Source organism: Macaca mulatta, chromosome 1, assembly GCF_049350105.2.
Source record: "Macaca mulatta isolate MMU2019108-1 chromosome 1, T2T-MMU8v2.0, whole genome shotgun sequence".
Classification (NCBI taxonomy): domain Eukaryota; kingdom Metazoa; phylum Chordata; class Mammalia; order Primates; family Cercopithecidae; genus Macaca; species Macaca mulatta.
In genome coordinates this window covers 195,193,409-195,216,414 of record NC_133406.1, presented here as the reverse complement: position 1 = coordinate 195,216,414, position 23,006 = coordinate 195,193,409, and the positions used below count along the sequence as shown (strand labels likewise).

Genomic DNA, 23,006 nt, shown 5'->3' with positions numbered 1-23,006 from the left:
CCAATGAAAATCTACCTGGTTTGCTTTACCAGCTTTTCTGCTGCCAACGTTGAGCAGCAAGCAGCATCCATATCATACGGGTTCTTCTGACCCATACTGGTCTTTCCAGAAAAATGTCTGATTCTAAAGGTTATAGTAACAACGATTGAGAGGCCTAAGTAAACCTATAATACAACGTTAAAACGTGGACATAAATTTGATACTTATGTTTTCTAAAAGGCCTACATCTAAAACACTCAAACTCTGCTAAGAAAAATAACCATTAAAAAAAAAAAAGAAAAGAAAAGAGGCCGGGCACAGTGACTCACACCTGTAATCCTAGCACTTTGGGATATCAAGGTGGGAGGACCACTTGAGGCCAGGAGTTCAGGACCAGCCTGGGCAACACAGTGAGACCCTGTCTCTAAAAAAATTTAAAAATTAAATTAGCCAGGCATGGTGGTGTGTGCTTGTAGTCCCAGTTACTCAGAAGACAGCCAGGAGGATCACTTGAGGTCAGAAGGTCAAGGTTATAGTAAGCTATGATCATACCACTGCACTTCTCTGCCTGCACAAAACAGCAAGACATTGTCTTTAAAAAAAAAAGAAAGAAGAAAAAGAAACAGATGCATACAAAGATTGATGAAATCTACATAAATCGGTTTACTATTTTTTTTTTTTTTTTTTTTGAGACGGAGTTTCACTCTTGTTGCCAAGGCTGGAGTGCAATGGCACTATCTTGGCTGACCACAACCTCCACTTACTAGGTTCAAGCGATTCTCCTGCCTCAGCCTCCCAAGTAGCTGGGATTACAGGCATGCGCCACCATGCCAAGCTAATTTTTTATTTTTAGTAGAGATGGGGTTTCTCCATGTTGGTCAGACTGGAGTGCAGTGGCGTGATCTTGGCTCACTGGAACTTCCACCTCCTGGGCTCAAACTTTTCTCCTGCCTCAGCCTCCCCAGTAGCTGAGAGGCGTGCACCACCACACCCAGCTAATTTTTTGTATTCTTTTAGTAGAGATAGGGTTTCACCATGTTGGCCAGACTGGTCTCGAACTCCTGACCTCAAGTGATCCGCCCACCTTGGCCTCCCAAAGTGCTGAGATTACAGGCGTGAGCCAATGTGCCCGGACTATTCTTTTTTAAAAAGTATGTTTTTCCAGAATTTTTATCTAATTTCCTCTCATAATTTTGGAATAAAGGGACCTGTAACATACTCTACCAGACTCCACTAACCTTTAACATGTAGCACAAAATAAATTGCTTTGCATTTTACTCCCAAATAATACAAAGATACCGTCATTTCTTGGACTTGGGCTAGAAAAAAAAGTCACCAATAACAACAAAAAGGCCAGGTACAGCAGCTCACACCTGTAATCCCAGTACTTTGGGAGGCTGAGGTGGGAGGATTGCTTGAGCCCAGGAGTTCAAGATCAGCCTGGGCAACATAGGGAGACCTCATCTCTACTAAATATCAAAAAAAAAAAAGCTGGGTGTGGGGCACGCCTGTGGTCCTAGCTACTCAGGAGGCTGAAGTGGAAGGCTTGAGCCTGAGAGGTCAAGGCTACAGTGAGCCGTGCAGACAAAAAAAAAAGGGGGGGTGGGGGAAGAAGAAGAAGAAAGAAAGAAGGAAGAAGGAAGGAGGAGGAGAAGGAGGAGGAAGGAAGGCAATGGCTCAGATCTCAAGTCCCAGAAGAATCTAAACCTATAAAAAGGCAGTAATATCCTTGGGTAAGGCTCGCTGCAGTTCAAACATGTTTTAGAGGTATTACATCATGGAAAACTGGTTGTGCTAGGTCCTAGATATGAGAACTCCTAAGGAAAACTCAGCTGAACAGACATTAACCACCAGAGTGTCACATCAGGTGACACTAGGCAGAGCTGGTTCAGTCTCGCTTTCTCCTTTTTGCCTATGGTTTTTAACAGTCCAATTTTAAGACAGCCAAAAGCAGAACAAACATTGCTCAGCAATCAGATTATGTCAATAGCACTACACATAATAACAAGAGGCCCAATCAAGTTCATGGTCCAATTTTACTTTTTTGAGGTGAAGCAATACAAAGATCTAAAAAGTTAAAGTCAGATCTGCTTGCTTACAAATATTAAAATAGTTTAATAAATAAAAAACACCCAAGATTTCTGGGAGGAAAATATATACCCTCTATCTTGAATAACAAACTGAAATTAAACAAAGAATGAATTTATAAGTAGTTTAACAAAAAATTTTAAATCACAATGCTCAAAACTGCCATGCAAGCAAAGAAACCAAACAAACAAACAAACAAAAAACAAGTCTCCTGACAAAGGCAGAACTATTAATACATATACATATGGTGACTTTAAATACGGCCAAAAAGCTTTTTCTTAATCCAGGAAGTTCAAAAGAGAACTAATAATCACAAACTCACATATCTAAGTTGTCTCCCCAAGCCCTAAAAAAGTTTCTTCTTCCTTCCCAAATTTCTCCTTTATTCTAAAATTACTTATAAATTTACACCAAAGTAACATAATAGAAATATAGACTTCAATCTATGTGAGCATACTTCTGAAACTCTCACAATGAGAGTTTGATAATACTCTCACAATGATTTATTTCCTCTCCCTATCCCAAAGTGAATGAAATGTACAGAGGAAAGAAAACATCAATCTAATAAGCATGTATCAAGCAATTAGTATGTGCAAGGTTTGTGCTCTCCATAAATATTAGAATACTTGAAATTTTTGTACTGTCTGTCACATATATATTAAGTACAGTGCCATGCAAAGCGGATTAAGTGGGGGCTATAGAAATAAATGTGATGGTCTGGCGTGGTGGCTCACGCCTGGAATCCCAGCACTTTGGGAGGCCGAGGCGGGTGGATCACGAGGTCAGGAGATCCAGACCATGCTGGCTAACAAGGTGAAACCCCGTCTTTACTAAAAATACAAACAAATTAGCCGGGTGTTGTGGCGGGTGCCTGTAGTCCCAGCTACTGGGTAGGCTGAGGCAGAAAAATGGCGTGAACTTGGGAGGCGGAGTTTGCAGTGAACCGAGATCGCGCCACTGCACTCCAGCCTGAGCGACAGAATCTCACTCTGTCGCCCAGGCTGCAGTGTAGTGGCGCGATCTCCACTCACTGCAAGCTCCGCCTCCTGGGTTCAAGCCGTTCTCCTGCCTCAGCCTCCCGTGTAGCTGGGACTACAGGCGCCCGCCACCGCGACCGGCTAATTTTTGTATTTTTAGTAGAGACGGGGTTTCACCGCGTTAGCGAGGATGGTCTCGATCTCCTGACCTCGTGATCCGCCCGACTCGGCCTCCCAAAGTGCTGGGATTACAGGCATGAGCCACCGCGCCCGGCCTCTGTAAATACTTTTACAGAGTTTATCTTATTTAATCCTTATAAAAATATATGATAAGTATATTTCTATTTTATTTAATTATTATTACTATTTTTTTGAGATGTAGTCTCACTCGGTCACCCAGGCTGGAGTGCAGTGGCGCGATCTTGGCTCACGGCAACCTCCACCTCCTGGGTTCAAGCAATTCTCCTGCCTCAGCCTCCCTAGTAGCTGGGATTACAGGCATGCACCACCATGCCTGGCTATTTTTGTATTTTTATTAGAGACGGGTTTCACTATGTTGGCCAGGTTGGTCTCGAACTCCTGGACTCAGGTGATCTGCCTGCCTTGGCCTCCCAAAGTACTAGGATTACAAGCCTGAGCCATCACACCAGGCCTATTTCTATTTTAGAGATAAGAAAAATAAAGATTAAGTGGCTCACCTAAGGGCACACAATGAGCAAACGGAAGAGTCAGGGAGTGAATTTTTAACTCTTAAACTTTAAGCTATACAGCCTCAATATATGATACTTCAGATTATTATGACAATAGTAATAACAATAATAAAAAATGACAGGTAAGGTTTTTTAAAAAATTTTTTCCTCTGTGGAAATGTTTAGAATATTTTTATTATACATATTCTAAAATTTCACAATGATATGCTCTAGGTGGCTGTTTTTTCATTCATTGTGCTAGGCCCTTTCAATCTGGAAGTACATGTCCTTTGGTTCTCCCCTCCAGGTATTAGCCAGGCCCAGCACAATGGGTTAGTCTGCATACTGAATAGTGAGAACTCAAAGAGCATGAGCCTATGGCCATACCACCCCAATGTGCCTCATCTCATTTGATCTTAACTCCACCCCAATGTGCCTCATCCCATTTGATCTTAGTTAAGATCTTAGGTGGTATGGCCGTAGACTCACGCTCTCTGGGTTCTAGAAGATGTTTTCTTATCAATCAAAATTAAACTTCCTAGGTTAATCTTTAAATTTTCGTATCTTTTCTTATTTTCTTTTATCTTTTCCGACTAATGGAGGATTTCCTCAACTTCATCTCCTTAACCATCTATTGACTTTTTATATCATATTTTTAAATTTCCAAAAACAATAATCTGTGTGGTTTTCTGTTCACATTTTATAGTATTCTATTCTTGTTTCATGGATGCAGTATCTTCTCTAACCTCCTAAAAGGATGACAACTGTAAGATTTTTTGGTTGTTACTTTTTAAATTTTTAAAATTGTTTTATTTTTATTATATTGCCAAAGTCAAATACTTCTGACAAAGGTTGTCACTTTTTAAAAAAAAAAAAACTGTCTTCCTTTATTTGGGGCTATTCATTTTTTCCAGGAAAAAATCCATCAATTTCCTGGCAAGTGGCAGGGTTGAGGGTAGGATAGGAATGATTTTTGCCTGCCTGAGAGCCAGGTGATGAAAGGTGACTAGAAGTCTTATGAGCCTCACCATTCCAGTATGCAGGTTATCCCCCCATCTCCTCTTTTAAGTATTGCATTCTCCCCCATATTCTATCAGATGTTCACTAGTATGAAGTATTTCTGGTTCAATTTTTCTCCAAAACTAAACCATGTCTTTTTGGGGTAGGTGATATTTAACTGAATAGTTACAAGAAATGGGGATGTTGACTTTCAGGCCCAGTTACCCCTTAAAAGACTTTGAATAGCCCTCTTATTTTTAGCCCAAGCCTGACACCCACCTTCAGTTACTGAGCTTTTGTAAGTTTCTGTGATGCAAACTGGCTTGGTTCTAATTGGCATCAGCTTCTAGAGATACTACACTATAGGGGCTACAAATACGATGGTGAAAAAGATAAACTTCTACCCTCAGAGAGCTCACTCAATACTGGAGGCTTTAAGCAATAAGTAAACAAACAAATGAATAAGGTTCTTTTCAGAAGTAATGAGAACTTGTAACAAAGCACAATAAGAGGAAATATATATATAGTGATATCGATGTCTATTTTAGACTAGTCAAAAAGATTTCTTTGAGGAGGGGCAAAAGGCTAAGGCAGGAGAATCTCAGCAAAAGTATATCATATGATTCTGGAATAAAGTAAGTACAAAGGCCCTGAAGTAGGGTAAAAAGCTTAATGTGTCTGAGAAACAAGGTTAGTGAGTGTGGTTAGAATGATGTAAGAAAAAGGAGGAATGATTGGAAATATGGGCAGAGCCAGGTAGACCAAATCATTTAGGGCCTGATAGGTTAAAGCCCAGAGTATGAACTTTGAAGAATGACAAAAAGCTATATTAGGAAATTCAGCAGGGAAATGACATAATCTGATTTACCTTCTTAAAATTCAATCTGGCTATTGTGGGGCAAAGGGGGAAGACAAGAGATCAATTAGGATGGTTGGGCTACAGTAGTAGACGTAGAGGTGGCAAATAGATTCAGGACATATTTTGAAGATAATGCTGAACTACTTGATGGTTTGAAATAGAGTGTAAGAGAAAGATAATAAGAATGGTAAGCTTTTGGCTCAAGTGATAGATGAATGGTGGGAGAGGTCTGGAAAGGAAGAAATGGAGTGCAGCAGGAAATTAATAGTGGTCCATAAAGGGTACTCAACAACTAGTAATCAATGTTTATATTAAAAATCTTCAGCCAAGCACAGTGGCTCACACCTGTAATCCCAGCACTTTGGGAGGCCAAGGGGGGGGCAGATCACTTGAGGCCAGGAGTTTGAGACCAGCCTGACCAACATGGTGAAACCCTATCTCTACTAAAAATACAAAAATTAGCTGGGTATGGTGGCACATGCCTGTAATCCCAACTACTTGGGAGGCTGAAGCACAAGAACCTGGGAGTTGGAGGTTGCAGTGAGCAGAGATCATGCCACTGTACTCCAGCCTGGGTGACAGAGTGAGACTCCATCTCAAAAAAAAAAAAAATTTAAGATCACCTTACCAATATGCTAGTGTTACAAAAGATGCTTTGTGAACTCTCTTGAGAGTCTTTCACCTAGTTACCCACGAGGATTACAATGATAAAATCAGAGATCCACTTTATTATTTTTTTTCAACTTTCAACAGATGCAAAAAAACATTTTAGGCCGGTAGCAGTGGCTCATGCCTGTAATCCCAGTATTTTGGGAGGCCGAGGCAAATGGATCACCTGAGGTCAGGAGTTCGAGGCCAGTCTGGCTAACATGGTGAAACCCCATTTCTACTAAAAATACAAAAAATTAGCTGGGCATGGTGGCGCGCGCCTGTAATCCCAGCTACTCAGGAGGCTAAGGCAGGAGAATCACTTGAACCTGCGAGGCAGAGGTTGCAGTGAGCCAAGATTGCACCATTGCACCCCAGCTTGGGCAACAACAGCGAAACTCCATCTCAAAAAAAAAAAAAAAAAAAAAAAATTAAAAGACTGCCCATTTATTCTGTAACACACCCCACATCCACATTCATTCACCCTTAAGATATTTCAAAAATCTGATTATTTAAAAATTATTCAACATTTAATTCAATTTGATTTCTTATTTATTTATTTATTTATTTTACATACAGGGTCTCACTATATCACGCAGTCTGTGGTTCAGCAGCACAACTGAAACCACCTTTGCAAAAGAGAAATCTGACATAGTTAACTCTATCTCGCCTCCAATCTCAAGCTGTTTGTCTTTGGTCATCACTGGGCATAGGCTAAGCTAACTTTGGGAGGAATTTAGTTTACAGTTTAACCTTAAAGCAAGGATGATAATAGCCCTTCCCAAAACTAAACCAGCTTTGTAAAACTAAGGAAAGGCCACAAGGTTAGGATTATGGGAGGGGCCAGAATTCTGCTAAAATGTAGGTATAGCTCTACAGCCTCTTACTGCTTGGAGGTCATGTGGCTAGAGATCACAAGATTTATGACTTCTCAAACTGCTCCTATAGATAACATCACTATTATAGAACCTAAGACTGGTTTTCTGAGAGATTTTTTCAGACTGACCCCACCCAGACTTGTGACTCATGACTCAACTGGTCCTGTAGCCCAGCGTTCCCCAACCTTTTTGGCACCAGGGACTGGTTTTGTGGAAGACAATTTTTCCACAGACTCGGGGGAGGGGCAGGTGGAGGGATGGTTCTGGGATGAAACTGTTCCACCTCAGATCATCAGGCGTTTGATTCTCATAAGGGACACACAACCAAGATCCTTTGCATGCACAGTTCCCAACAGGGTTCACGCTTCTATAAGAATCTAATGCCACCACTGATCTGACAGGAAGCAGAGCTCAGGCAGTAATTCTTGCTCACCTGCTCACCTCCTGCTGTGTGGCCCAGTTCCTAACAGGCCACAGACTGGTACCGGTCTATAACCTGGGGGTTGAGGACTCCTGTTGTAGCCCTACACAGAGGTACACTCAGTGCACAAGGACTTTTCCACACCCCCAATTAATCAGCAGCACCCATTCCCTCAGCCCTGCCCACCAAATTGTCCATAAAAACTCTAACCTCTAGAGGGCTTCAGGAAGACTGATTTAAGTGATAACTGCTTCTTTGGCATGGCTGGCCTTGAGTCAATTAAACTCTTTCTTACTGCAATGCCACAATCTCAGGGAATTGATTTTGTCTGTGCAGTTGGCAGGAAGAAGCCATCATAGCTCACTACTCCTAGGCTCAAATGATCCTCCCGCCTCAGCCTCCCAAGTGCTGGGATTATAGGTGTGAGCCACCATGCCCTGCCCCAATGTGATTTCTAACAACTGATCTGGTCCATTCTCATTAAACAGAAGAAATCAAAGCACAGAGGTTAAATAACTTGTCCTAGAGAATATAATTAGGAAATGGTGGAGCTATGTGAACTGTACAAGAGAAAGAGTGGAAGAAAAGGTTGGAAAAACAGATCGAACCTTAACTGTCAGTCTAAAGAATTTTTGGCTCAATTTTGAAACCAATGTGAGCCACAAAAAGTTTTAAGAAATAAACTATACAACTAGAGCTGTGTATCAGGAAGAGTGAAAAAGAGGGCAAAGAGGCAAGGAAAATAATTCACTCCAGGTGAAAGTGAAGAAGGCTGAATTACAGCACACATGTAAGGGAAGGAATAGATGCAAAAGTCTTTGAATATTTAGAATCACAGCTTAGCTTCTCATTAGAAGCAAGGAATACATGATAACCAAAAATGGCTGGAATTTTTCAGGATGGATAACTGGAAAGATGGCTGTCTTAATAACTGAGACTGGGAAAATATCCTACCATATTCTCACTAATGCTAGTCTATTTCCAACATTGTATAGTTTACTTCTTAAAGAGACTCTCTGGGAGACAAGAAGCCTCTATTTCTCTTGCATTAATCATATTACCTAGCACAGGGAAGGACTGAGTAGTTCCAAGTAAATATTTATGAACTGAAGGCATACTCTTCAATTTCATACTTGGTGAATTGAAGGAGGAGTCTAAAAGAAATATTAAATTTCTCATGGCATAAATAACAAAAAAGAGGGGCCCAGTGCCGTAGCTCAAGCCTATAATCCCAGTATTTTGGGAGGCCAAAGTGGGAGGACTGCCTGAGCTCAGGAATTCAAGACCAGCCTGGGCATAATATAGTGAGACCTTTCTCTACAGAAATTTGTTCAAAATTAGCCAGGTGTGGTGGCATCCGCCTGCAGTCCTAGCTACTCAGGAGGCTGAGGTGGGAGGACTGCTAGAGCCCAGAGGGCAGAGATTGCAGTGAGTCTGGGCAACAGAGTGAGACCCTGTATCGGGGTTGGGGGGAGGTATGAGAACAAACCTGAGTGTATAGTTCCTCAGAAAGGCCACCGGGGAGTGGAAGTGAGTGGGGCATGGAACTGGGTTACAGATCTTGGGCATAAGACTTCCTGGCATAAACAACCTTATTCACAAGAGACCTAAACAATCAGTCCCTGCACTCAACAAAGTACTTTATTGTTCCTTTTTTTAACTGATAACTTTGAGCAACTGATGATAAAACAACCAATCTTCCCTGGGCCCATGTATAAACAGAATACATACACATGAACAAAATTTACACAAGTACTACCTCTATGACTTACCAGGCCCACACTTTTCCTTCCAAATAGAAATCTTAGGAGGAAGGGAGATAAAGGGAAAAAGGGAAACTGGGAGGTTGGGGTCAAGAAAAAGAGAACTACAGAGGTTCAGCTCACTCACTCCTGCTGGGCACACAATAGCTCTGACAGAAGAGAACCAAGGTATGCCCAGAGGATTAAATGCCTACCATCTGGCAGATCATGCAGATAGTCTTCTTTCCCAAGTAGACTTTCCAAAGCACTAACAATGTAATTTTCAGCACACTCTTTTTCTTTCTTTCTTCCTTTCTTTCCTTCGTTTCTCTCTCTCTCTTTCTTTTAAGCAGGAGACCTTTTCTTCAAAACTCTTATACAGAAGTTCAACATAAAAAAGATAAAAAGGGGAATTGTTCTGACTAGACGAATCCAAGAGAACAGAAGTCTCATCTACTCAGCAACTTCCCACCTGGGCCAGCACCTGAGAAGGCACATCTGTGTAATCCTAGGGTTCCAAGAGATGGATTCTTCCCAATGTAGATCTAATCTCAATTTGGGGGAAAACGCTGGTTCATACTTCTGCACATATAAAAGAGAGCTTATAATGTTTACAACTTGAAAATAGACTAAGAGCCATACCAACAAATAGCAATCAAAAAATTTAAATCATAAGTATTAACAGCAAATTGCTAAGACAACCAGAAAGCATTTAGAAAATACAAATTCTAAGAACCTTGAGAATAAAACATAGTCATGCTTGATTTGACATTTAAGGAGTCACAGGGAAGTATAATAAATGTTTCTACTACATTAATAGTCCTCTGGGTAACAAAAGACAAGAGGACTTTGTTTGCTCTGGGCCACTGGTTAGAATAATTTCCTTTTGTTGTATTCAAAATATATAGTGAAAGTGAAGACATAAAAACATAAAAGATATAAATAATTAGAAGCTTCTTTTAAAAAGTAATCCACTTTCAGGCTTTTAAACCACAGTATATTTGAGACAGATGGCTTATGCAGAACAAAAATGGTCACCATCAAAGGGCAAACCCACGTGGTTAACAATAAGTATCATTCTCATGTATTATACTTGCAGTGTGACAGTTCCTGTGCCAGAGGCTTTATATATATCATCTCTTTTGTGGGCTTATTGGGAAGATTTAGATAGACTGAATGCTACCTTTCATACATTAGAAAACTTGGCTGAGAGCAAAAAATATTACTTTTTTAAGTTAAGGGGGATGAGGGTGGAGGTGGGGATCATTCCTAAGCAAAAGTATCAAAAGGAGATAAGCTAAGAAAGTATATCAAGAAGATACAGAATAGGAATGGTAATGTTGGTCTTATCACAACCCTACATGTTTCTAGGCTGGAACACATATACCGGTAGCAAAACAAAGGCAAAGATGTAAGTAGCCCAGCATTATCAAATACAGTAGGCACTAGCTTCATGTGGCAATTTAAATTTAAACCAATTCAAATAAAATTTTAATTTCTCATTTGCATTAGCCATATTTCAATGCTTATTAGCTACATGTGGCTATTCGACAGCAAAAATATAGAACATTTCCATCACTGCAGAAGGTTCTATTGGACAACAATAGTAGAAAACCATTGAATCTATTAAAAGCAGCAGTAGGCACTCAACACATGTTTGGTGAGTAAATGAATAAAAAAAAGGTAGGTGCTTTGCAGATGCTGCTGCCACCGCCGGGAGCGCTGTACTATCAGCCATGGTCAACCCCACCATGTTCTTCAACATCACAGTCAAACAGCGAGCCCTTAGGCCACGTCTCCTTCGAGCTGTTTGCAGACAAAGTTCCAAAGACAGCAGAAAACTTTTGTGCTCTGACCACTGGAGAGAAAGGATTTGGTTATAAGGGTTCCTGCTTTCACAAAATTATTCCAGGGTTTATGTGTCAGGTTGGATGGCAAGCATGTGGTCTTTGGCAAGGTGAAAAGAAGGTATGAATATTGCGGAGGCCATGGGACACTTTGGGTCTGGGAATGGCAAGACCAGCAAGAAGATCACCATTGCTGACTGTGGACAGCTCTAATAAATTTGACTTGTGTTTTATCTTAACCACCAGACCATTCCTTCTGTAGCTCAAGAGAGCACTCCTCCACCCCATTTGCTCACAGTATCCCATAATCTTTGTGCTCTCGCTGCAGCTCCCTTTGAGTTCCATGTTTTCCTTGTTCCCTTCCATGCCTAGCTGCATTGCAGAGTTAAATTAAGTTTATGATTATGAAATAAAAACTAAATAACAACAACAACAAAGATAGGCTATTATAATAGGCCACTGAAAGAAGCACCCAGAGGAAAATAAACTAATAATAATAGCTAACATTTACTGAGTACTTACCACATACAAGGTACTATTCTAAGTGATTTACATGTACTAATTTAATTAATCTTCAGTAACAACTCCATAAAATATTTACTGTCATTACCCTCATTTTATAGATGGGAAAACTAAGGCTCAGACAGGTTAACTAAACTTTCCCAAGATCCAGGATTTGAATCCAGACAGTTTGATCTAGAATCTAGAGCAAGCTTGTCCAACCCACAGCTCACGGGCCACATGGCAGCCCAGAATAGCTTTGAATGTGGCACAACACAAATTCATAAACTTTCTTAAAACATTCTGAGTAGGCCGGGCGCGGTGGCTCAAGCCTGTAATCCCAGCACTTTGGGAGGCCGAGACGGGCGGATCACAAGGTCAGGAGATCGAGACCATCCTGGCTAACATGGTGAAACCCCGTCTCTACTAAAAATACAAAAAAACTAGCTGGGCGAGGTGGCGGGCGCCTGTAGTCCCAGCTACTCGGGAGGCTGAAGCAGGAGAATGGCGTAAACCCGGGAGGCGGAGCTTGCAGTGAGCTGAGATCCGGCCACTGCACTCCAGCCTGGGCGACAGAGCGAGACTCCGTCTCAAAAAAAAAAAAAAAAAAAAAAATTGATATGTTTTTTGCAATTGTTTGTTTATTTTAGCTCATTAGCTATTGTTAGTGTTAGTGTATTTTATATGTGATCCCAGATAATTCTTCTTCCAGTATGGCCCAGGGAAGCCAAAAGATTGGACACCTCTAATCTAGAGTCTTCTTTTTTTTTTTTTCTTTTGAGACAAGCTCTGGTTCTATCACCCAGGCTGGAGTGCAGTGGTGTGATCTCGGCTCACTGCAAGTTCTGCCTCCTAGGCTCAAGCCATCCTCCCACCTCAGCCTCTAAAGTCACTAGGGCTACAGGTGCACACCACCATGCCCAGCTAATTTTTGTATTTTTTGTAGAGAAAACCGTGTTTTCACCATGTTGCCCAGGCTGGTCTTGAACTTGTGAGCTCAAGGGATCTGTCTGCCTCAGCCTCCCAAAGTGCTGGGATTACAGGTGTGAGCACACCCAACCTAAAGCCTTCATTTTTAATCATACTATACTACTACTTTTTGAAATAGATCAAACATAAATGTATACAGTGTAGAATGATTAAATCAAGCTAACTAACATACGTATTACCTCACATCATTTTTTGTGGTGACATATTTGAAACTTACTCCTATTGCTGGATTATACAGCAGTTCTATTTTTTCTGTTTTTTTGAAATACACATTATTATTAACTATAGTCACCATACTGCGCAACAGATTTCAGAAAAGTATTCCTCATAGGTAACTGAAACTTTGTGTCCCTGACCAACATCTCCCCATTTCCTCCCCATCCCACCCCACTCACCCCTATCCTCTGGTAACCACCATTCTTCTCTCCAAATTTTCTTTTTTTTTTTTTTGAGACAGAGTCTCGCTCTGTCACCCAGGCTGGAGTGTAGTGGCGCAATCTCGGCTCACTGCAACCTCCACCTCTCAAGTTCAAGTCATTCTCCTGCCTCAGCCTCCTGAGTAGCTGGGACTACAGGTACATGCCACCCCACCAAGCTAATTTTTTGTATTTTTAGTAGAGACAGGGTTTCACCGTGTTAGTCAGGATAGTCTCGATCTCTTGACCTTGTGATCCGCCCACCTCGGCCTCCCAAAGTGCTGGGATTACAGGCATGAGCCACCGCGCCCAGCCTCTTCTCTCTACTTCTATGAGATTGACTGTTTTAGAGTTCATACATACATGAAATCATGAGTTATTTGCCTTTGTGTCTGGCTTATTTCATTTAGTGTAACATCCTCCAGGTTCACCCAAGTTGTCCCAAATGACAGTATTTCCTTCCTTTTTGTTGTTGTTTTTTGAGAAAGATTTTCACTCTTGTTGCCCAGGCTGGAGTGCAATGGCACGATCTCAGCTCACTGCAACCTCTGCCTCCCAGGTTCAAGCGATTCTCCTGTCTGAGCCTCCTGACTAGCTGGGGTTACAGGCATGTGCCACCATGCCCGGCTGATTTTATATTTTTTAGTAGAGACGGTGTTTCTCCATATCGGTCAGGTTGGTCTCGAACTCCTGGCCTCAGGTGATCCACCTGCCTCGGCCTTCCAAGCTTTTAGTTTGATGCAATCTCATTTGTCTATTTTTGCTTTTGTTGCTTGTGCACATCCAAAAAAATTGTCTACCCAATCTCATGGAGATTTTTCTATTATGTTTTCTTTTTCTTTTTCTTTTTTTTGAGACAGAGTCTCACTCTGTCACCTGGGCTGGAGTGCAGTGGTGCAATCTCGGCTCACTGTAAGCTCTGCCTTCCAGGTTCATGCCATTCTACTGCCTCAGCCTCCCATGTAGCTGGGACTACAGGTGCCTGCCACCATGCCCAGCTAATTTTTTGTATTTTTAGTAGAGATGGGATTTCACCGTGTTAGCCAGGATGGTCTCGATCTCTTGACCTCATGATCCGCCCACCTTGGCCTCCCAAAGTGCTGGGATTACAGGTGTGAGCCAACACGCCAAGCCTTTTCTTTTAGTAGTTTTACAGTTTCAGGTTATACTATACCATTTTATTATATAACAAGTACATCTAAAGATTTTGCTGTAATGGAATAAAATTTATTTAAAGTCAACTTTCCATGCATTTGCTAGTTCAGTTCATAGTGAAGAGAGCAAGAAAAGAAATGGTAAAATAAAAAGATTGGCAAGAAAGATGCCAAAATGCTAATACTAGTTTTAGCCCTACATGCTGAGATTAAGGGCAAGTTTTATATTCTTTTTCTTACTAATTCTATTTTCTAAATGTTTGCATTGCAATTATGTATCACTTCTATAATAATAAAAAAATTAAAATATGACTTCTTAAGCTAGATGATATTACTTAAAATATGATCATCTTAAAAATTCCTAAGCAGAATATCAAAGCCTCATCTACCTCACTCTCAAACATAGTGGAAGCCCCCTAACTGATATCTTTGCTACCAGTCTCTCTAACACTAAACCATTCTGCATCTTGTCATCAATTACCTTACCATTCTAGTTTCTGCTCAGAATCCAATCACAGATCATAAACTACAATCCTTTGGATTTATGCAAAACATTTCTGGATAATCTGACCTAATTCTACTTTTCCACCTTTATCTACCAATACTATCCTATCAAATCCTCAGTTCTTCTAAGAGAAGCCTGGTAGAAAGAACCCAGGCCTTAGAGGAGACTTTGGCCCATACATAATCTCTTGGCCTCAATGGACAGTGAGTGTGAAGACTAAATCTTTAAATAAGTAACACACCTAGTATACAACATGCCTTCAATAAATGGTCATTATTATTATTGTCATTATTAGCCAAATAAGATTTTATTCACTGACTCCTCAAAAAGCTTTGCATTTTTGTATCTGTGCTTTCTATATCACTATTTGCTCTGAGTTCCTCTATCTTCTAAAATCCTATTAAAAATCAAGGTTCATTATTATGCACTACATGCCTGCATCAAAATATCTTATATAACCCATAAGTATATATACCTACTATGTAACCACAAAAATTAAACGTAATTTTTAAAAAATTCAAAGTCCAGTTCAAGTCCCCTCCTAGAAGGCTTCCCTGACTCTTCCTTTTTTTTTTTTTTTTTTTTTTTTTGTTGTTGTTGAGACAGAGTCTTGCTTTGTCGCCAGGCTAGAATACAGTGGCACAATCTCAGCTCATTGAAACCTCTGCCTCCTGGGTTCAACAGCTTCTCCTGCCTCAGCCTCCCGAGTAGCTGGGACTACAGGCGTGTGCCACTATGCCCAATTAATTTTTGTATTTTTAGTAGAGACGGGGTTTCACCATGTTGGCCAGCATGGTCTCGAACTCTTGACCTTGTGATCTGCCTGCTTCGGCCTCCCAAAGTGCTGGGATTACAGGGGTGAGCCATCATGCCAAGCCTTCCCTGACTCTTCAAAGTTAATATGACCCCTCACTCATTTGAACTCCTATAGCACTTAAGAGTTTATTCTACTCAAATGGTGGTGTCTTAGTTAATTTATTAGTTCTATTTCCATCAATGTAAGTAGAGCAAGTAAAGTATAAATTCCTTGCTAGCAGACACTCCATTTTATATATATCTTGATACCTTTCTGATGTCTGAATATATCACCAGACATATGCTCAAAAAATGTGTTAATCTGGCCAGGTGTGGTGTCTCACACCTGTAATCCCAGCACTTTGGGAGGCCAAAGCAGGTGGATCACCTGAGGTCAGGAGTTCAAGACAAGCCTGGCCAACACGGTAAAACCCTGTCTCTACCAAAAATACAAAAATTAGCTGGGCATGATGGTGAGTGCCTATAATCCCAGCTACTTGGGACGCTGAGGCAGGAGAATCACTTGAACCTGGGAGGTGGAGGTTGCAGTGAGCTGAGATCGAGCCATTGCACTCCAGCCTGGGCGACAAGAGCAAAACTACGTCTCAAAAAAAAAAGTGTTAATTTGACTTATAAATTTGAAAGAAAGTCACCACAATAAAAATACTGGCTGAATATTTTTGAGGTAGACTAGGAAGCCAATAATTCTATACAAAGATAAAAAGTTTCAAGTAAGCAGTATAATTTAATTCCATAATTTAACACCATTGACCAAACATGTAAGTCATACTTAAGCCATATGAGTTCTCTCTAGCCCAATATAAACATATAAAAATTAGCAATAAATGACCCTAAGTAAATAGCACTTTAAACTTTCCAAAGCATCCTGCACATAAACCCTAACTAAATATACATTGAATTAAATTGTCTTATTTGGTCTCATTTGAAAATATATTTGGCCAGGTGTGGTGGATCACATCTGTAATCCCAGCCTGAACAACACAGTGAGACCTTGTCTTATTAAAACAAAGTTTTTTTTTAAATAAAATAATTTTTGTTTTTAAGACAGGGTCTCACTCTGTCACTCAGGCTGGAGTGCAGTGCTGCGATCATGGCTCACTGCAGCTGTGAACTCATGGGCTCAAGAGATCCTCCCACCTCAGCCTCCTGAGTAGCCGAAACTACAGGCACATGCCACTATACCTGGCTAATTTTTTTGGTTGTTTGTTATTGCTGTTGTTGTTTGTAGAGATGGGGTTTCACCATATTGCCCAGGCTGGTCTTAAACTCCTGGGCTCAAGGGATCCACCCACCTTGGCCTCCCAAAGTACTGAGATTACAAGCATGAGCCATCATGCCTGGCCAAATAAAATTTCTTTTTTGTTTTTTTTTTGAGACGGAGTCTTGCTCTGTCGCCCTGGCTGGAGTCCAGTGGCGCAATCTTGGCTCACTGCACTCGGTTCCCAGAGGAAACCTCCACCTCCCGGGTTCAAGCAATTCTCCTGCCTCAGCCTCCCGAGTAGCTGGGACTACAGGCACGTGCCACCACGCCCGCCTAATTTTTTTGTGTGTATTTTTAGTAGAGATGGGGTTTCACCGCGTTAGCCAGAATGGTCTCGATCTCCTGACCTCACGATGCGCCCACCTCGGCCTCCCAAAGTGCTGGGATTACAGGCATGAGCCATCAAGCCCAGCCAAATTTTTTTTAAAAAAGAAAATATACTTGCCTGACTAAAATATCAAAATAATTAAAGCAAGAAAGATTCCGATACAGATTATTAAAAAGTGACAATTATATAAACTTATAAAAATAATTCCCCACTTTGGGAGGCCAAGGAGGATGAATTGCTTGAGCCCAGGAATTTGAGACCAGCCTGGACAACATGGCGGAACTCTGACTTTACAAAAAATGTGAAATTTAGCTGGATGTGGTGGCACACCTGTAGTTCCAGCTGCTCAGGAGTCTGAGGTGGGGAAGATCAATTGGGCCCTGGAGGTCGAGGCTGCGTTGAACCATGATCATGCCACTATACTCTAGCCTGGGTGACAGAGTGAGACCCTATCTCAAAATAATAATAATAATACTCAAAGGCAAAATGTGTCTCCTCAAGTGAGTGCTAAAAGTTAAGGATAGATAACTTGAGGACATAATTTTACTTTTATTGTCACTCACTGATTTAATTACAATTTCCCATAAATAAATAACAATCTCTCCTCTTTGATAAATTACCAGTCAGCAATAGGAAACAACTGTTCTAATGAGCTGCTACTAATGTTCTAATTAGAGTAAAGCAACTTGACAGACAGAGGAAGTTGCTTTGTTAAATGCAGTTAATTACCAATAAATTAAGTCTTGATGGGCAGAAAACGACCTAGAGTACCACTAAACTCCAGCAAGATAGATTCAGCATGATAAATCCTGAATCCCTCCTTTTTTTGCTATTAGTGCTATTCTAGCAAGCCTCCAATGTTTCAGTTTTCTCACTGATGATCAGAAGGAAGGAAAAGCCATTACCTAAGGATGTTGGGATGGGAGAGTCTATTCATGAGCTGTACTTCTTTCAGCATGTTTGCCCGGTTACTGCTCAACGTGTTCATCTTAAGAGCCATCACCTGACCAGAAGCTCGGTGTCGTACCTAGAATATTAAATAGAACAAGAAAAGAGGGTCAAGGGCAACAGCTATATATGAGGTCAACATCTCCAAATGTACAATATGCCAAGATATTTCTGTGCCACTTTAGATAAAATATACATCTAATTACATTAAAGTATCACTTCCATGAATGAAGACGAATTATTCTACCCAAGACCAGTATTATTTCAAATGGAGTTGGCCAGAAAAACATTGTTAATAACATCTCAATAAATCATGTCTGATATACACCATGGAAAACTATGCAGCCATAAAAAGGAATGAGGTCATGTCCTTTGCAGGGAAGGGGTAAATGGGATATCCACCATCTCAAGCATTTATCATTTCTTTGTGTTGCAAACATTCCAATTATACTGTTAGTTATTTTAAAATGTACAATTAAATTATTGTTGAGTGTAATCACCCTGTTGTGCTAAATCTTCTTCATTCTATCTAACTATATTTTTGTACCCATTAACTGCTGGGTACCATGAAGCTGGAAGCCATCATCCTCAGCAAATTAACACAGGAACAGAAAACCAGCACCGCATGTTTTCACTCATAAGTGGGCGTTGAACACTGAGAACACATGGACACAGAGAGGGGAACAACACGCATCAGGGCCTGTTAGCGGGTGGGGGCTGAAGGAAGGGAACTTAGAACTTAGTCAATAGGTGCAGCAAACCACCAGGGCACAAAACTGCACGTTCTGCACATGTATCCCATTTTTTCTTTTTTTTTAGAAGAAATAAAGAAAAAATAAATAAATAAATAAATAAATAAATAAATAAAAGAAATCATGTCTAGTTTGTTGCTGTTGTTGTTTTTCTTTGAGACAGGGTCTCACTGTGTCACCTAGACTGGAGTGTAGTGGCACAATCTCGGCTCACTGCAACCTCGCCTCCTGGGCTCAAGTGATTCTCCTGCCTCAGCCTCCTGAGTAGCTGGGATTACAGGCATGTGCCAACACACCCGGCTAATTTTTGTATTTTTAGCAGACTCAGGGTTTCACCATGTTGACCAGGCTGGTCTCAAACTCTTGACCTCAGGTGATCCGCTTGCCTCGGCCTTCCAAAGTACTGGGATTACAGGTGTGAGCCACCATGCCCAGCCAATCATGTCTGTTTTTTTTGTTTGTTTGTTTTGAGACAGAGTCTTGCTTTGTTACCCAGGCTAGAGTGCAGTGGCACAATCTCAGCTCACTGCAACCTCCACCTCCCAGGTTCAAGTGATTCTCCTGCCTCAGCCTCCCAAGTAGCTGGGATTACAAGTGCCTGCCACTGTGCCCAGCTAATTTTTGTATTTTTAGTAGAGACAGGGTTTCACCATGTTGGCCAGGTTGGTCTCGAACTCCTGACCTTGTGATCCACCAGCCTCAGCCTCCCAAAGTGCTAGGATTACAGGTGTGAGCCACCACACCCGGCCTGTTTTTAATACCTTAGGAAAAAAAATGAGGGAAAAATTTTAGGCTGATTCCTCATAGCTGACCTTGGTGAGTCTTAAGACACCAACAGAAAAGAGTCCCTTCTGTGGCATTCTAAGTGTGCAAAAAGAAGATATATGCATGAGCCTTATATAACACTTAATGAAACTGTCTTTATAAGATGCTAAACCCACATACTCAAAGTCTCCCCCAAGTACCATAAAAATATATCTATAGGCCGGGCGCGGTAGCTCACGCCTGTAATCCCAGGACTTTGGGAGGCCGAGGCGGGCAGATCACGAGGTCAGGAGATTGAGAGCAGTCTGACCAACACAGTGAAACCCCGTCTCTACTAAAAACACAAAAAATTAGCCAGGCGTGGTGGCGGGTGCCTATAGTCCCAGCTACTCGGGGGGCTGGGCCAGGAGAACAGTGTGAACCCGGGAGGCGGAGCCCGCAGTGCACCAAGATTGCACCACTGCACTCCAGCCTGGGCAACAGAGCGAGACTCCGTATCAAGAAAAAAAAAAAAACCTATAAGAAAAAAAAATTTCATGCTAAATATAGAAAGAAGTCCGTGAACCTTTTGGAGCTAATATTGTAGTAACTCTACCCAAAGCACCTTATAATCATTTAAACTCACTCAAGTTAAATACAACAAACATGGGCCACACGACTCACACTATTACCCATATGCACAGAGGAAAGTCTACTTCTAAAAGCATTCACCCTCGATAGAACTCAGTCTATTGTGCATGTGTAAATACTATTTATCATTTCAATGCACACTCCACAGGTTTCATAAACCATAACACTTTACTTGAGAAAAGATTGTTTTCACCCTGTAAATGTGGTCTCATTGGTAGCACACTAAGACCACCAGACAAAACATTTTGTCTGATTCAAAGAAGCTAAAATGAGATACATGTGTTTCCTGCTTAGGAATTATGAATGAGGCAGTAGAAAAATCATGAAGTCACAAAGATCTTTCTGGTTAAAAAAAAAATTCATTTCATATCTTGCACAACGGGGACTTTACTATACAAAAATGTCATTATCCTATGGACTTCAGGAGTATCCTTTCAGTATGCTATACTTGATCAAATGGGAATTCCAAAAGAAAACATGACAACTTACTTAAACTCTTCAATATCCGAAAACTCCTTGAAATGATAATAGCTCCATAAGTTTATCATAGCTATTAATTCAGGTCAGACATTACAGCTTATCTTAGAATTCAAAGAAACAATGTTTCAGAGTGGCCAGGCAGAAGAGGGAAGGTTGTTGAGGGGGAGGCCAGGCCAAAACACAAAGAACCACAGGAACCCTGATCGGAAAAACGAAGGCAGGCAGAACACTGGCTGCCTCTCCTCTCCTAGATCACTGAGTGAGATTTGGAACCCAGCTCTCTTCTCAGTGCATCAATGATTCTGTTGTAATGCACCTCTTGACTGATGAAAGAGAAGTAGCTTTCCATTTTAGATCCTGCATGGGTAAGTTAAAAGAAACATTTATAAACAAAGGGCTCACTGGCAGTATTTTTCCAACTCTATTTACAGAAGACATCTGTGTTTTAATAAGGACTCTCCATCTGAAAGTCACTCTTCTTATTTTTCCATCATCTGAAAACTGTCACACTAAGATTTTAGCAAAATGGCAAAACCCATGAAAAGATCATTCATCCTGACCAAGTGGGATTTAGCCCTAGGATGCAAGGATAGTTCAACATATGTAAATCAATCAATGTGATACATTATATCAACAGAATGAGGGACAAAAACCATATGATCATTTCGTTAGATGTTGAAAAAGCATTTGATAAAATTCAACATCTCTTCATGATAAAAACCCTCAAAAAACTAGGTATAAAAGGAACATAACTCAAAAAGCCATATATGACAGACCCAAAGCTAGTATCATACTGAATGGAGAAAAACTTAAAGCCTTTCCTCTGAGATATGGAACACAAAAAGGATGCCCACTTTCACCACTGTTATTCAACATAGTCCTGGACATCCTAGCTAGAGCAATCAGACAAGAGAAAGAAATAAAGGGCAACCAAATTGGAAAGGAAGAAGCCAAATTATTCTTGTTTGCAGATGATATGATCTTGTACTTGGAAAAACCTAAAGACTACACTAAAAAAACTATTAGAACTGATAAATTCAGAAAAGTTACAGCATACAAAAATCAGTAGCATTTCTATATGCCAACAGCGAACAATCTGAAAAAGAAACCAAAAAGTAATCCAATTTATAGTAGCTCCAAATAAAATTAAATACCTAGAAATTAAGTTAGCCAATGAAGTAAAAGATCTCTAAAAGGCCAAACACAGTGATTCATGCCTATAATCCCAATACTTTGGGAGGCCAAGGCAGGAGGATTACTTCAGTCCAGTAGTTCGGGACCAGCTTGGGCAACATAGTGAGACATTATCTCTACAAAAAATACAAAAAAAAAATTAACTGGGCTTGGTGGCTCAAGCCTGTGGTCCCAGCTAGTTGGGAAGCTGAAGTGGGAGGATTGCTTGAGCCCAGAGGGTCGAGGCTGCAGTGAGCTGTGATCGTGCCACTGTACTCCAGCCTGGGTGACACAGCAAGACTGTCTCAAAAACAAACAAATAAAAAAGATCTCTACAATGAAAGTTATAAAACATTGATGTAAGAAACTAAAAAAGATACAAAAAAACAGAAAGATATTCCATGTTCATGAACTGGAAGAATGAGTATTTTAAAAATTTCCATACTACTCAAATATTAAACTTTCTATGGAATCACAAAGATCCAGAATTGCCAAAGCCATCCTGAGGAAAAGAAAAAAAGCTGGGCCAGGTGTGGTAGCTCACGCCTGTAATCCCAGCACTTTGGGAGGCTGACATGGGTGGATCACCTGAAGTTAGGAGTTTGAGATCCACCTGGCCAACATGGTGAAACCCTGCCTCTACTAAAAAAACAAACAAAATACAAAAATTAGTTGAGCATGGTGGCACAACCCTGTAATCCCAGCTACTAGGGAGGCTGGAGCAGGAGAATGGCTTGAACCTGGGAGGCAGAGGTTGCAGTGAGCTGAGATTACACCACTGCACTCCAGCCTAGGCGACAGAGCTGAGACTCTGTCTCAAAAAAAAAAAAAAAAAGAAAAAAGAAAAAGAAAAGAAAAGAAAAGAAACTGGAGGAATCACTTTACCTGACTTCAAATTATACCACAGAGCTATTGTAACCAAAACAACACAGTACTGGCATAAAAACAGAAACATAGACCAATGGAACAGAATAGAGAATCCACTAACAAATCCATAAATCTACAATAAACTCATTTTCAACAAAAGTGCTAAGAACATACATTAGGGAAAGGAAAGTCTCTTCAATAAATAGTGCTGGGAAAACTGTATAGCTATATGCAAAAGAATGAAACTAGACTCCTATCTCTAGCCACATACAAAAATCTAATCAAAATGGATT

The 23,006-nt window shown here is 40.7% G+C and overlaps 1 protein-coding gene across 8 annotated transcripts in view; it reads right to left on the bottom strand.

The window, feature by feature from the left end:
* Positions 1–23,006, bottom strand: part of TESK2 (testis associated actin remodelling kinase 2) — a 152,335-nt gene that overhangs the window by 58,582 nt on the left and 70,747 nt on the right. For all 8 annotated transcript variants that reach the window (XM_077971782.1, XM_077971731.1, XM_028843039.2 and 5 more), the window contains one exon: positions 18,004–18,125. In XM_077971782.1, the coding sequence (XP_077827908.1) occupies positions 18,004–18,125 (122 nt within the window). The remainder of the gene's footprint in view (positions 1–18,003; positions 18,126–23,006) is intronic.